This window comes from Halichoerus grypus, chromosome 4 (genome assembly GCF_964656455.1).
Source record: "Halichoerus grypus chromosome 4, mHalGry1.hap1.1, whole genome shotgun sequence".
Classification (NCBI taxonomy): Eukaryota; Metazoa; Chordata; class Mammalia; order Carnivora; family Phocidae; genus Halichoerus; species Halichoerus grypus.
Window position 1 is genome coordinate 11762857 of NC_135715.1, and position 16229 is coordinate 11779085.

At 40.6% G+C, this 16229-nt stretch overlaps 1 protein-coding gene across 1 annotated transcript in view; it reads right to left on the reverse strand.

Moving 5' to 3' along the window:
- Nucleotides 1–16229, reverse strand: part of UBAC2 (UBA domain containing 2) — a 176589-nt gene that overhangs the window by 11457 nt on the left and 148903 nt on the right. Inside the window, exon 8 of the mRNA XM_078070137.1 lies at nucleotides 2062–2184. Coding sequence (XP_077926263.1) covers nucleotides 2062–2184 — 123 coding nt within the window. The remainder of the gene's footprint in view (nucleotides 1–2061; nucleotides 2185–16229) is intronic.

Consider the following 16229-nt stretch of genomic DNA (forward strand, 5'->3'; position numbering starts at 1 on the left):
CACCATGTCCCTTTACTCCTTAGTACTTCAGTATGCGTACTTTTTAACAAGAATATTCTCTTTCCTAGCCACAGTCCATAGAGATACCAAGTCCTTGACACTTAACGTTAATATAAAACTATGATCTAATCTACAGTCCAATTGCACCAACTGACTCTCACATGTCTGTTCACCAAAAATGTTTTCCGGTACAGAGCACATTCTAGGATCGTTAACGTGCCTCCTTAGTCTCTAATCTGGAACAGCTTGTGACCGCAGTATTGTTGAAGAATATGGGTCAGGTATTTTATATAATGTCCCTCAAATTGGGTTTATCTGCTTTTTCTTTACGATCAAAGTTATGGATTTTTTATCGTAATACATAACTGATGTGTCCTTTCAGGGCATGCCCACAATGCCTCTTTGGTCCATTATTGGTATAATGATTCTGATAACTTGGTTAAGCTGGTGTCCAGTTTCTCCATTGTACAGTTAACTATTTTCCTTTGGTAATTAATAAGCAATTTGTGGGGAGATACACTTTGAGATTATATAAATAGCCCGTTCTTCTTCATGTATTGATGATTTATACCTAAATTGATTTTTGCTCTGATAGTTGCAAAATTATGATTTTCTAATACCATCAATCATTCCTTATTTATTACTTTACATTCCTTTTCCTTTGTGGAGATACACACACACACACATCTCCTAATATCAGTATGAACTCATGGATTACCCCCTGTCCAGTGGATTATATTAAGTACTGTCCTTATTTATTTTTAAAGGATTTACTTAGTTTTTAGAGAGAGAGAAAGACAGTGCATGTGTGTGTGGGGAGGGGCAGAGGGAGAGGGAGAGATAATCTTACGCAGACTCTGTGCTGAGCGCAAAGCCTGATGTGGGGCTCGATCTCACAACCCTAGATTAACCAAAAGTTGCTTAACCAACTGCACCAGCTAGGCGCCCCTGTCCTTATTTGATACCCAAATCTTATGTCCCCAATTTGGTCGTGGGGCCCCCTCAAGCTGGCTCTGGTGTCCTTGGGGCCTGCTCCCTTAGTTATGAAGCACTTCCTTAATTCCTTGCATGGTGGTCCAGGGTCATCTTGTTCCTTCACAACCCTGGGCCTGTGACCCACCATTTCATTTCTCTAAAGAGGCTCATTTCTGTCAGTGGGCCAACATATTTAGAAACTACATCTGGGCACTAGGTGTGGTCAGTGCTACTGGGATGCCATCGCTTCTGATCGCTTTGGGCTGACAGAGCTAAGACACATGTATGTACACACACACACACACACACACACACACACACACACATGCACACTTATCAAATCATGAGTTTATGCTGATACCTCTAATTCCAATCCAACCCCACAGGGTTCTTCCTTGCTCTCCCCTGTTCTGAATTTGTATTTTCCTTCTTCTATAGTAAGATCAACCTATTTCCTCATTTGCTCAAATCTACAACACATACAACATAATTTCAGAATTGCTGTACTCATACTACTGTGAACATACACCTAGGAAGAGCTTAAGGTTTCTTTGCAATTCTTTCTTTAGACTGAGGGTATATTATGTTCAAAAGTTACTAAAATTAATTTTTCCCCCTCTCCTATGTTATTCATTTAAAATACAGTTGGATCATTTATTTGTTTCTTTCTACTTTATGGTTGTCCCTATTGTTGATTTGCATTTTGAATATGTAAAACATTAACCTGATTCCTAAGTCAAAACCATACAAAAGTTATACCCAGAGAAGCACCACTCCCTCCCTGTCCTTGTCTTGTTCTCTCCTAGCCCTTATAGAGAACAAACGTCAGTAGCTTCCTGTATATATAAAGTATTATATATTTCAAAATAAGTGAGCACAATGTTTTTTTTCAAATCATGCCTTCCTCAAACTTTAAGGCCCACAGTAGCCGATAAAAGTCCAAGTGTCTGTCACTGTTACCAGCAGCAGCTTAACTGTCATCAAAAGCTTTGTATTTATATGCTTGATTTCTTTCAAGTCTTGTTCAGCAAAACTGCTTCGAGTCTGAAACACAGGTTTAGGAGAAGTACCAGTGTTACTGATTACCTGCTCCTCAGAAACCTCGAGAGGAGGAGATGCTTGTTGTTCTGACCGCCGACCATCCTGATAGTTTATATTCCGTCGCTGACGTAAAGGAGGGAAAAGACGATTCCAATTGATCATTCCTCCCTAAAAACAGACCAATACACAGTGATCAGACACAGAAGGAGAACCATCTTAATGCTTGGAAGGGCTTTCTCTTGCAATGAAGTCACATCCATAGATTGGGAAAATGTCATATTGATCTGCTGAATGCAAGCAATCCAAACCCTAAAGTATCACGTCACCCTTCAACCAACAGGATGAAATCAACACGCGGGAGGAGCCCAGAGAGAAAGAAGGTAATGGTACTGCTGGAGTTATTTGTGCATCTTGGCTCTGGAAGGCAACAGAGGATGCACACAAACATTCTTAACCTCAGCCCCACTGACCCCGTCCCACCTCCTCTGGCCCGAGGAGCTCGGGGCTCTGCCCAATGGGACAGGGAAGACGACATGGAGAGAAGGCTAATTCACTGCTAATTCACCAGGAACCCGGAGCTTCCACAGCCACTCTTTAAAACGCTCCTCCTCTTCCTCTTCTCCTCCCACTCCTCCTCCTTCTCCCTTCCTTCTTCTTTTAGTTAAGTAAATTCTGAGCATGCTTACTAGAGGGCCTTTGCAGGCGGAGATAAAACCCAGCTTGAGGGACAGGGTAGAGCATGCAAAGGCAAACCCACACAAAGGGACAAGAAGTTTGGAAGTAAGGATCAGAACCGGCCTCTTGAGCGGCTCTATGGATAACTTAGATTGATGGCAAAGTCACTTCTTGCTTATTTTATGTCATCAATGAAGAAAAAAGCCACCATGTGAAGAAAAATGTGCACTGCATGATGCTTTTCAAAAATTCATGTTTTTAGCTATCTGTCAATATTTTAGCTTATCAATTTAAATCTCTATTTCTAGATTTAGGAAAATTACAGACTAAGACAACATGAAGTTTTTCCTACTATAAACACCTAAAAATGCTAAACAAAATAAAAAAATATTTCACATGCATAGCTGAACATAAAAGGAAGAAATGGAGGTCCCAAGGTACCAGAAACAAGCTCTGGAAAACCAGAACAGTAAGCAAGGTTGGGGGTAAAGGGTGAGCACATCCTGCTAACCTAGAACCCATTTGGGTTTTATCATCTATTTGGGTTCAGGAGATGAGGTGTTGGGTCTGAAAGAGGTAGTGACTCTGAGTTCATTACCCACATAAAGGCACAGCCCTCAAATGGCAACACCCTCAGTGAAAGAGAGATGAGAAAAAAACAAATCCAAAAGGCGTGCTGAGGGAGAGGGCAGGAATCTTGGCCTGAGAATTAAGAAATGAGAAATCTGAGGTTGAAGTTACATAAGTATGTGTTTTAAGAACCCATCAAAAATTACGTAAGAATTGGTTCTGAGATAGAGCTGGATATACCCGAGGACCCAAGCAGAAGCAAATGTAAAATTACTCTTGAGGACCACTCTCTTACCCTGGGATTACATGGGATTTATAGATAAAACTCCAACTGGGAAATACTTAGAATCCAAAATTCAAAACCCACGAGGAAAAAACCCATCATAAGTAAGACTCAGTATGTGCAATAAATAGGAGGATTAGATCCCCAAGAACCTAAATTTTTTAAAAGATTTATTTACTTATTTGAGAGAGTGAAAGTGTGCACAAGTGCATGAGCGAGGGAAGGGCAGAGGGAGAAGCAGGCTCCCTGCTGAACAGAGGCTGACATGGAGCTCAATCCCAGGACCCTGGGATCATGACCTCAGCCGAAGGCAGATGTTTAATTGACTGAGTCACCTAGGTGCCCCCCGCAAACCTAAACGTATAACAACTGAAAACAACTATAATTTCAGAAGTTTTTAAATGACTAAGATATAGAAGGAAGACTTTAAAAAAAGGTAAGATATTGTTAAAAAAAAAGATTTGAAAAAAATTAGGGAAATTAAAAAGAGAGACATTATACAGAATTGTTTTAGATACTGGTGGAAAGAAATTCAAATATACTAGTGATCATAATAAATATACATGGACAAATTCTCCATTTTGAAATGTCTCCTACCCACCCCCAACAATAAGCCTAAAACATCAGTAAAAACATAGACAACTTGATGGAAAAAGAAGTATCAGAGAAGTACTAATAGAAGAAACCTGATGTCATGTCACTATATTCATGTCAAATGAATTAGACCTCAAGGGCAAAACAGGCATTATTGGAGATAAAAATCACTGCGATGCATCAGTATTATTATTATTTTTAAAATATTTTACTTATTGATTTGAGAGAGAGAGAAAGAGAGTGAGCAAGCAGGGGGGAGGAGCAGAGGGAGAAGGACAAGCAGACTCCATGCTGAGTGTAGAGCCCAACATGGGGCTCAGTCCCATAACCCCAAGATCATGACCTGAGCCAAAACCAAAGGTCAGACGTCCAACTGACTGAGCCACCGAGGCACCCCACATCAGTATTATTTTTATAAACACAATGGTGTCAAACTATAGAAAACAAAAATTATAAGAACTAATAGAGGAAACATCAGACATATATTTAATTTTTAGCATCTACTGATAGATCAAACAGACAAAAATTAATAACACAGAACATAAATGACAAGTTTGTTATTTATAGTGGGTGTATATAGCTTTTACTCAGTATTTAGAGAATATACTTTTTTTTTTATTATACATAAAATATTTACAAAAAGTGACTGTGTACTAAGTCCTGTATGAAATGTCCACAAACATAAAAACATAAATACTACACAGACTGTATTTTCTGACCACAATGCAATTAAATTTGAAATAAATATCAAATTTACAATTAATACAAAACAAACAAAAATTCACACACTGGAAATCAAAAATGGAAAAAATCATAATGGATATTAGAATATAGCTAAAAGTGGATAAAACTGAGGGGCCCCTGGGCGGCACAGTCAGTTAAGCATCTGACTCTTGGTTTTGGCTCAAGTCATGGTTTCAGGATCTTGAGATCAAGCTCCACATCAGGATCCACACTCAGTATGGAGTCCGCTTGAGATTCTCTGTCTCCCCTTCTCCCTCTGCCCTGCCCTCCACTTGTGTGTGTGTGTGCATGCGCGAGCGCGTATGTGCACACTTTCTCTCCCAAATAAATAAAATTGTAAAAAAAAAAAAGTGAATAAAATTGAGACTATTACTTATCAAAGCTGGTGGGATATAATTAAACAGTTGATATAATTTTAAAATATTGAGCTTAAAGAAAATGAAGACTGAAAATTAAAGAGTTAAGTATATTCAAGTATATTTCTCTAACTAGAGAAAGTAACAATAATCTAAAGAAATTAGAAAGAATGAGAGCAGATGCTAGTTGAGAAAGCTGGGAGCAGATGTTAATAAAGTGGAAAATAAAGACACAACAGAAGGAATCAATAAAATCCAATGTTTTTTTTTTTTAAAGATTTTTATTTTAGAGAGAGAGAGAGAGTGCAAGAGAGAGAGAGCAAGAGCGATGGGGAGGAGCAGAGGGAGAGGGACAGACTGTGCTGAGCACAGAGCCCAACGTGGGGCTTGATCCCATAACCCTGAGATCGTGACCTGAGCCAAAATCAAGAGTCAGAACCTTAGCCAACTGAGCCACCCAGGTGCCCTGAATGTTGGTTGTTTGAAAAGTAAAGTAAAATGGAAAACTTGGCAACCCTGATGAGAAGACAAAGAAAGGAACATAAATAGTATTAGGAATAATACAAGAGATATCATGGCAGACATTAAAAAAACACAATACTTTATTCATACCAATAGCTTTGATGAAATAGATTATTTTCTAGGAAAAATATAACTTACTAAAACTTATTCAAGAAGAAAAAAAATTGGTAATCATTTTTGAAAACTGTTCAGGAGCATCTACTAAAGCTGAACACATGTGTCTACCTCAGCAATTCTGCTCCTGGACAACAAAAATGAAAACGCATGTCTACCAAAAGGCATGGGCTAGAACGTTCCCAGCGGCATCATTTGTAATAGGCAAAGACTGGAAACTACCCAAATGTGCACTAAGTGAAGTGGATAAATTATGGTGTAATCACATAATATAAAATTATACAGCAGTTAAAATGAACAAACTACAATTATATGTAGCAATATAAATGAATCTCTCAAATATGATGTTAAATAAAACACAAGGAAGTACATTTATAGAATTACTTTTATAAATGTTTACTTCTATGTGTACTTCCACAAAAAGCTACAAAAAGAAATAGAAAACTGGACTAATTCTAGCCATTAATGTAACTGAAATAATACTGAAAAAAATCTACCCCCCAAAAATCTATAGGTGAAGTCTATGTAACCTTTAAGGACATACTATCTTACAGACATTGTTCTCGAGAAGAGAAAAAGAGAAAGTGCGAGAGAGAGCAGTTTTTTGAGGCTATATAACACTGTTTCCCAAACCAGACAAGGCCATTACAAAAAAGAAAAATTATCAATTTGTTTTTCATTTATGAACAAATAAAATAATCCTAAATAAAATATTAGTAAACTCAACCCAACAATGATTAAAAATAATCATCTTATCTGAAATAATGTACTATATTAGAATTTATCTCAGAAATCTCAGAAAATATAGTAATGTAATTCACACATTAACAGACTGAATGCCTGTTACCACCTCTTGCATTCAGTACAAGTCATAGGAAAATGAGGCCGATACTAACCAACTATGAAAGAAAATGCAGAAGGATGAAAAGAAAAACAAAACTGTCATTATTTACACATGATAACGGTCTACTTAGAAAATGAGAATAAAAGAGTATAGGACACAAAAGTATCAGTAACAGTCCTCTATTGTGATCGTTTAGAAAATGCCAAGTGTAAAAAATAACTATTTACAAACAAATAAAAACTACTAAGTACTTAGGAATTAAATCTAACAAAAGATCTGCAAGTACTCTATGGAGAAAATAGTAAATGATGTGGAGAGCAAAGGTAAAAGATATTTTAATGAAACTTCCTTACAACTTATGGCCCACTGACAAGTGCTTGGGACAGGCAGAGTGACCTTCCTCCAGGAACTCAACTGCCTCAATGTCAACACTTTGCTAGAAGCAAAAGGCAACCTCAGCTTGACATCAGCCCCACCTCCAGTATCCTGTAAGTCTTCTTTAGCATATAAAAATCCCTTTGAAAATTTCCTTTATCTCTACCCCCCACCCCAAGATATATGTTAGCAATCATCCTCCAAACATGTGGCCCACTGATACCCACCTGAAGGGTCTCATGACTACGGTTTTACTAGACAATAGTAAATGACCCTCAAGGTCCCAGAAACCTTGCTTCCAAATTCCTTAGATACTTCGGCTACCCGTAAGTCCCTCCCAACTTGAAAGTATATAACCAGTCCCTCCTCACAACCCCAGGGCAGCTCTTTCTGCCCACGGGTCCCGTCCCCCTGCTTTAATAAAACCACCTTTTTTGTACCGAAGACATCTCATGATTTCTTTCTTGACCCTTTACTCCCAGGCCTCAACATTTCACGTCAATAAACTTAACTGAAGGATATCAGAAGACCTAAGTGAAGACTCCGCCCAGTCCGGCCCGCAAAGACTCAACACTGCAGTCTGCTCAGACGCTGTCGATTTCAGTCTGCAGTGAAGACCACTGGTTGGCTCTGAATATCCATATTCCCTTTTCTTTAAAAATAGCGTTTTGTGTGTGTGTGTGTGTGTCACATGATTCCTGCGTTTCTCAGCTCCCGCCACGTGGACTCAGTTCTGCCGACAGTACTACATAAAGAGAGGGACGAATGGGACTTCCGGAAGAAGACCTCAGAGGCGGGAGGCACCCTTCCTCACCGGTTCCTACTTCTTCCTGGAGCTCAAGCGGCCATCAGGGGCAGGGTGGTGGAGGCAGAGAAAAGGAGCCTGGCCTCGCAACGTCATGCCCTTGCCTCACCAGGCCAGGCCTCCTGACATCAGCACTTTTTCCACATGGGAAACAAACTTCTGCCTTTAAAAACTTTGCTATTTTGTGTTTTCTGTCATATGGAGCTAAACCTATTCCTAACTGCTATAGACTCAAAATTCAAAAGTGTGTGGTTGTCTTTTTGGTGGAACTAGACAATGTGAAATTGAATTAAGGGCCAAAACTAGACATGGATATTTTGAAGAAGTATAGTAAGGGAGGACTGTTCACGGCCAGCAGCAGTCCTAAGGGACTTACTATTAGACGGTGGTAATTAGAGAGGCATTAGTACATGATAGGCAAACCGTGCAAAGAAACAGGAGAGAGTGTCTGGGGATCACAAGTAAACTCTGGCTCTTGGTCTATGATAAAGCAGACATTACAAGTCAGCAGGAAGAGGACACACCATTTAATGAGTAGCAGTGGGACAACTGGCTGTATGGAAAAGAGAAAATTAGACCTTTACTTAATACTATATACAAAAATAAGTTTATTTTAAAAATAAACTTAAAGATTTAGATGACACAAAGAAATGAAAGACATTCCATGCTCGTGGACTGGAAGAACAAATATTGTTAAAATGTCTATACTACTCAAAGCAATCTACAGATTTAATGCAATCCCTATTAAAATACCAACAGCATTTTTCACAGAACTAGACCAACCAACCCTAAAATTTGTATGGAACCAGAAAAGACCCCAAATAGCCAAAATAATCTTGAAAAATAAAAAAAAATTAAAACAAAAAACAAAAATGGAGGTATAATTCCAGATGTCGAGTTATATTACAAAGTTGTAGTAAGCAAAGCAATATGGTACCGGCACAAAACAGACACATAGATCAATGGAACAGAATAGAAAGCTCAGAAATGAATCCAAAATTATATGGTCAATTAATCTTCCCAAAGGAGGAAAGAATATACAATGGAAAAAAGACCATCTCTTCAATAAATGGTGCTGGGAAAACTAGACAGCTACATGCAAAAGAATGAAATTGGACCACTTTCGTATGCCATACACAAAAATAAACTCAAAATGCATTAAAGACCCAAACGTGTGACCTGAAACCATAAAAATCCTAGAAGAGAGCACAGGCAGTAATTTCTCTGACATTGGCTGTAGCAACATTTTTCTAGATATGTCTCCCGAGGCAAGGGAAATAAAAGCAAAACAAACTATTGGGACTACATAAAAAAAAAAAAAAAAAAAAAAAAGCTTCTGCACAGTGAAGGAAACAATCAAGAAAACTAAAAGACAACATACTGAATGGGAGAAGATATTTGAAAATGACATTTCTGATAAAGGGTTAGTATCCAAAATATATAAAGAACTTACGCAACTCAACACCAAAAAACAATCCAAATAAAAAATGGGCAGAAGACATGAACAGACATTTCCCCAAAGAAGACATACAGATGGCCAACAGACACATGAAAAGATGTTCAACATCACTCTTCATCAGGGAAATGCAAATCAAAACTACAATGAGGTATCACCTCATACCTGTCAGAATGGCTAGAATCAAAAACACAAGAAACAAGTGTTGGCAAGGACGTGGAGAAAAAGGAACTTTCGTGCACTGTTGGTGGGAATGCAAATTGGTACAGCCACTGTGGAAAAATAGTATGGAGGTTCCTCAAAAAGTTAAAAGTAGAACTACCCTACGATCCAGTAATCACACTACTGGGTATTTACCCCCAAAATACAAAAACACTAATTCAAAGGGATGCACGAACCCCTATCTTTATAGCAGCATTATTTATAATAGCCAAATTATGGAGGCAGCCCCAGTGTCCACTGACAGATGAATGGAAAAAGAAGATGTGGGGTGTGTATAAATAAGTGGAATTTATATATATAAATGGAGTATCATTCAGCCATAAAAAAGAATGAAATCTTGACATTTGCAACAACATGGATGGAGCTAGGGTATGTTCTTTTTTTTTTTAAGGTTTTATTTATTTGACAGAGTGAGAGCGAGTGTGCGAACACAAGCAGGGGGAGCGGCAGGCAAGAGGGAGAGGGAGAAGCAGGCTCCCCACAGAGCAGGAGCCTGATGCGGGGCTCAATCCCAGGGCTCTGGGATCATGACCTGAGCCGAAGGCAGAGGCTTAACCGACTGAGTCACCCAGGCACTCCTAGAGAGCATAATGTTAAGTAAAATAAGTCAGTCAGAGAAAGACAAATACCATATTATTTCACTCATATGTGGAATTTAAGAAACAAAAGAAATGAGCAAAGGAAAAAAAAAAAAGAGATAAGCCAAGAAACAGACTTTTAACTATAGAGAACAAACTAATGGTTACCAGAGGGGAGGTGGGGGGAGGTTGAAATAGGTGATGGGGATTAAGAATAGACTTATCATGATGAGCCCTGGGTAATGCATAGAATTACTAAATCACTATATTGTGCACCTGAAACTAATATAACACTGAATGTTAACTACACTGGAATTAAAATAGAAAACTGGAAGGAAGGAATGAAGGAACTTAAAGATCTAAATGTGGAAAGCTAAACTGTTAAAAATTTTAGAAGAGGGGGTGCCTGGCTGGCTCAGTTGGTGGAGCATGCTACTTTTGATATTGGGGTTGTGAGTTCGAGCCCCGCGGTGGGTGTAGAGATTACTTAAAAAAAACCTCCACTATTAAAAAAATTTTAGAAGAACTAAAAATATTCTTTATGTCTCTGAGGTGGAAAAGAATGTCTAAAACATAAATATAAAGCATAAGTCATAAAGAAAAGGACCGCTAAAAATTAGTGCAAGTAAGGACTTTTGTATGATTAAAAAAATAGTTGGAAAACAACGTACAGGTTAACAGAAAATATTTGCAACACATAACCAAGAAAGAATAGCCAGAATATATAAAGAATCAATGAGAAAAAAAAATAAATGACTTGAGAGAAGTGAATAATATATAGCTGAGCCTTCAACAACATGGGTTTGAACTGCGCAGATCCACTTATACACAATGTTTTTGATAAACACAGTAGTTTATGGTATTGGTGGGCTTCCTGTCAACAACAGGCTATTAGTAATTAAGTTGTTGTGGGGGGGAGTCAAAGGTTATACATGGATTTTTCATTGTGCTGGGGGTCAGTGCTCCTAATCCCCACATGTTCAAGGTCAGCTGTATACGAACAGGTAATTTACACAAGAGGGAACCCTGAGTCAATACACATAAGGAAAGATGTTCGACTCACTAGGATTAGGAAATGCAAATTAAAACAGCAATAAGTTATTTCTCACCTACAAGACCGGCAAAAATAAAATGTCTAACAATACCAAGTATGGGGAAGCTGTGAAGGAAATGGGGACTCTGCACTGTCAGTGAGAGTATAGCTCGGCACAAACAGTCTGGAGAGCAACGAGTCCAGACTGAGTAAAACTGAGGATGTTCTATGACCCAGCAATTTCACTTCCAGGCAGCTACGGGTGCCTAATGCGGCATTTAGGAGGAGGTTTTATGAAGCACTGATTCTAGTATCAAGTAAGAAAATGTAAAAAACTGTCCCGAAGGAGGGACATAAATTAATAAATGGTTCTATCCGATAAAGGACTATTATATGAGCAGCTGGAATAAAGGAACTAGATCTAGCGAATAATCTCCAAAACATTACAATGTTGAACGAACACAGAAAGTTGTATGAGAATATGAATATATAATACCACTTACATAAATTTAAAAAATACTCAGAACAACAGTACACTATTTAAATGGTTTTATGGGTGATTTTTGCCCCCGAGGGGGTAGTTGAGAATGTCTAGAGGCACTTTGGGTAGGGTGTGGGAGGCGGGGGACAGGATGGTGGTGGTGCTCTGTGTGGTGAACAGGGATGCTGCTAGGCATCCTATAAGGCACAGGACAGACCCCACCACGAAGAATGGTCTGGACCAAAATGTCCGTAGTGCTAGGTTGAGGAACTCTAACATGAAAACATGTGCTAAGGATATAAACACGCGAAGGGTTAGACCCCACTAGCTGTAGGACAGTGGGAAGGGCAATGAGCCTTTGGCTGAAATGGTAACATTTTATTTCTTTAAAGGGACCGACAGTGGAAGAGCAGGCAAAGCAAAACCAAACCCCAATCCCTCTGCTCCTGTGATGGCAAAAAAGTGCTTAAAAAGCAGAAAGTTACAGGAGCTCTAGGCTTTAGGATGTTTTGACACTAATCTGCTCTCGATGCAGGTTAACTATGAGCCTCTACAAACAGGAAACGCTTCCTTTACTTTGTCTTCTTCAAAAGCAATAACCACACATTTAAAAGAGGAAAAAGGAAACAGCTTGCATTTTGATCAACCGTTTTATGAAATATCTGTTATTAGTTGTAAAGAGATCTTCAAATGAAATAAAATTTCTTATGAAAATTAAAAAATGACTAATTTTCCAGTCGAGAACTGGAAACGTTCGTAACATTTTATCAAGTGGACGCCCCACGGACTAAACTCCACCTGTAAGGGCTCCGGCGGGTTTCAGGACTGGATGATGAGGCAGTGGGCACACTAAGGAGTATCCACGCTGAGAAGCTGGGTCGGAGGAGCTCCCTAGTGGCTCTCTGTGGGCAGCTCCCAAGGAAAGGTACAAGCAAGGTACACGTGGAGCCCATCATCTCAGGGGAAGGCAAGACATCCAGAAACGGAAAAAGTCAGGAGGCAAGGTGGAATATAATTAAGAAGGAAGCTGAGCAGCCTTAGTTAAAGGGCCCGGCAGGTTCAGAGCACTGAGCAACCGCACCCTAAGCGCGGGGGTAAAACTTCAGAGAGGATGAGGGCTTAACTGAATCTTAAGGAGATGGAGAGGAGAACCAGACATAAAGAACAGGCTTATACCTACTTCAAGGGGCAAGGCAGGGAGTGCTAAGGAGTCATGACAGAGGAGCAAACGGGGAGAGGAAGCTGAGGGACCAAGTCTTTAGAGCCAAATGACCTGGGTTCACATCCCAGCTCTGCAACTTACGATGTGACCTCAGGCCTTAGTTTTAGAAAAATTTCTCTGAGCCTGTTTTCTCATCTATAAGAAGAGAATAATTACACTTACCTCATAAGGATATTATGAGAAATAAATGAGTTAATACATGGAAAGCATTTAAAAGAGAGCCTGAAAACTTCTAAAAGCTTATTATATATATTAGCTATTATTCCCAGCTAATCTTTGCATTGTGCCTTACAGTGTTATTTCTTGCCTTCCCAACTCGACTGTGGGGCCCTGCAGGGCTGTGGTGGGGTGAGAATGGTGCTCCCTATGTACTCCTGCCGAGGCGGCCAGCACAGCGCGAGGCTCAATGCAGCCTGAACTCATTCCCCAAAGAGCAAAATGAAGAACAATTACGGAGTGGACATCGTGAATGTGATGGTTTAGAACAATTAAAATTCTTTCCGGAAGCAACATCATCTTATTTTATTTGGTCGCTCGAAACAATGCGCGCTTTATTCTCGGTCTTCGGTGGCTGAAAGGCCCTATCCATGTGCTGGGTTCTGAAGCGTAAAGCATGCAGCAGGCCCACCTCTACTGTACGGTGTGTGGCTGCCTGGGGACCACGTCGGGAAGAGTCAGAGGGAGGGTGTGGGTTCAGCAGGGAGAGTGATGAGACTTCGTAGTGATGTCCGCCTGAGGAGCAGAGGAAGTGAGGTGGCACCCATACAAGGAATTACTAACCCTCTACAGACCAAGACTTTCCAATACTCTCCACGTCATGGCACATACAGAAGAAGATATATCTGCATGACACTCAGGACAGACCGCCAAAGCTGCCTGCAGCCAGCGGCCCTGTGGGCTGAGGGGATCAATATCACAGCCCATCTGTGACCATGACATGGTGGCTGGGAAGTTCTACCACAGACGCTCAGGAAAAACCTATATATTTAATGTAAGCAATTTACAAGGAGGATGACCTATCATGAAGTTCAAAGGCAGAAAAGACTAGTCTGTTTTAGTAGCACCAGTTAAGGTAAAATCAACATAATTACCTGGTGTTTACTAATGTGCCTGGTAGTACCTTAGGCAATGAAGCTAGAAAGAGAAGTAAGGTGACGGCCTGCCTTCTAGAAGCTCAGTTTTGTCTTCTAACCATTAGTTTTTTCCTTTTTCTTCTAGGGTACCAATAACATCCTTTGCTTGATCCAAAGGAACCACCTCAACTCTCTGCTAGAAACCCCGGAGGCACTGGGCCTACGACCCCTCTCTGCTCCACTCTGGTGGCATCCCACTTTCTTGGTCTTTCTAGCTCTCTGGTCATGCCTTCTCAGTGCCCCTCAGAGCTGTCTTCTCCTACTCCTATCCTTGAAATTCCAGGGTCCCTTAGGTTCTGCATGGGATTATTTCTCTTCTTTTCCATGTTTTGTCCCCAGGTGCTCGGGCATTTCTAGGGCTTTAGTCACCACGCATGTGGTGGAAACTCCTAAACCCCTACCTCCCAGTGCTGCACCCCAGAGCTACATACCTGCCTTCTGGACACTTCCACTTAGATGTTCCAGATACATCTAAAGTGGAACATGTCTCAAACAACATTCATCTTCAATTCTATGTCTCTGCCTATGTCCCCAATCCTGGGGAATGATGTCAATAGCTACCCACTTGCATAAGCCAGACCAGTAGGCTCTGTCCACAGTAACTCCTCAATGTCTGCGAATCTCTGTCCATTTCTCTCCATCCCACTCTCACTGCCTTATTTCCGACCTGCATCAAGGGTGAGGTGGCTTCACAGTGAGTTTCCTAAGATACAAATCTTACCATGTTGCTCTTCTACTTACAAACCCTTCAATGGTTCCCCATTGTCTTTCCATTAATCTTAAAATATATATGAACTCATTAATAATAATCACAAACTCATCACTTGCTAATATATTTTTACAAAAAATAACAATGCTTTCCAAAACGTATTTTCTATGAGGGCTGATACACTCTTTAAGGACATGAAAAAGAATCCATTCATGAGAAGAATCCGTTCATGAGAAGATTTGTTGCAAATCTTTTAGCAGTCTGACTTAACAGAAGATGGTTGTATTCTCATATTTGCTTCCGTATTCAATTCTGTTGTATGTTACTTTGGCCTTTGAAGTATATAAAGAAAATCTAGCCACAAACAATACAGTTAGGAAGAAAAAAAGCGAGTACACGAAGAGTGTTCTCAAATAATTGTAGATACTCTTCTTTGATACTACTCAGCAAGTCCGCACTGCTTTTGGGGTACAGTTGGAATTTCTTACCATGGTTTGCCAGCCTCCTGTTCACCATTCCGATGGGCTTTCTCCACCTTCACATTCTAGACTCCTGCCTGGGCGCCTGCCCTAATCCCCCAAGTGCTCCTCTCCTATGCTCAGCTCTCGGCACGTGATACATGACACTGAGGGTGTGCGTTGACTGGTGGGAATCTCATGGCAGGCCACAAGCTCTATGAGGGCTGAGACTATCTGTCTTGTCTGTGTTTGTAGATTCAGTCTTATACGTGAGTACTTAAGGAATATTCGCTGAATGAATCAGTGAATGGACAAACACACAGACAAGCATATTGCTGAGTTAAGTTCTATGGGGTTTTCTGTAGCAAAGACCTCACAGTTAGTTGTTACAGGGGACCTTAGTAGACTAATAAGGAAGGTTTGGATGGAAGGGATGGGAGGGGCTAAAGCCAGGCACCTCAGAGAACAAAGCTCGCGGCAGATCCACTCTTTAAGGACAAGAGGCACATGCTTACGCTGGGACACAGGAACCGGTAGTTACAAAGAACCACTGTTGGGAGACGGTGGGGCTTGCCATCGAAGCCACAGGCTACCTCCTCACAGAAGAGGATACTTGCCATTCACCGCACGGCTTCCAAGTGCTCTGTGGAAGCTGCAGCTTGCAGCGTAAGTAGGAATGTGCTTCCTTCCTTCGTTTAGCTTCTATGTGCAGCCCACTACACGGGGCCAGGTCAAGTGGGCTGTGACACACACAACAGGGGTGACTAACTTCCCACCGCCCCGAAAGAGCTCAGCGGGGATGACAAAACAAAGGAGCATGTGAAACCAAACAAGGGGCGATGAAGAGGCGGCCTGTGACTGAGGGCTCAGCGAGGCCATCTCAGTAGACTTACAGCTTAATAATACGCGCTACTCGTGTAGAGGGAAGACCCAGGACCAGCACTGCTGCCGTCGGGGAAAGCTTCCTGGCAAACTCCGAAAAAAGAAAAACTAACACGCAAACTAGCAATCCATTCACCGCCCCAGATAAAAGATGGGA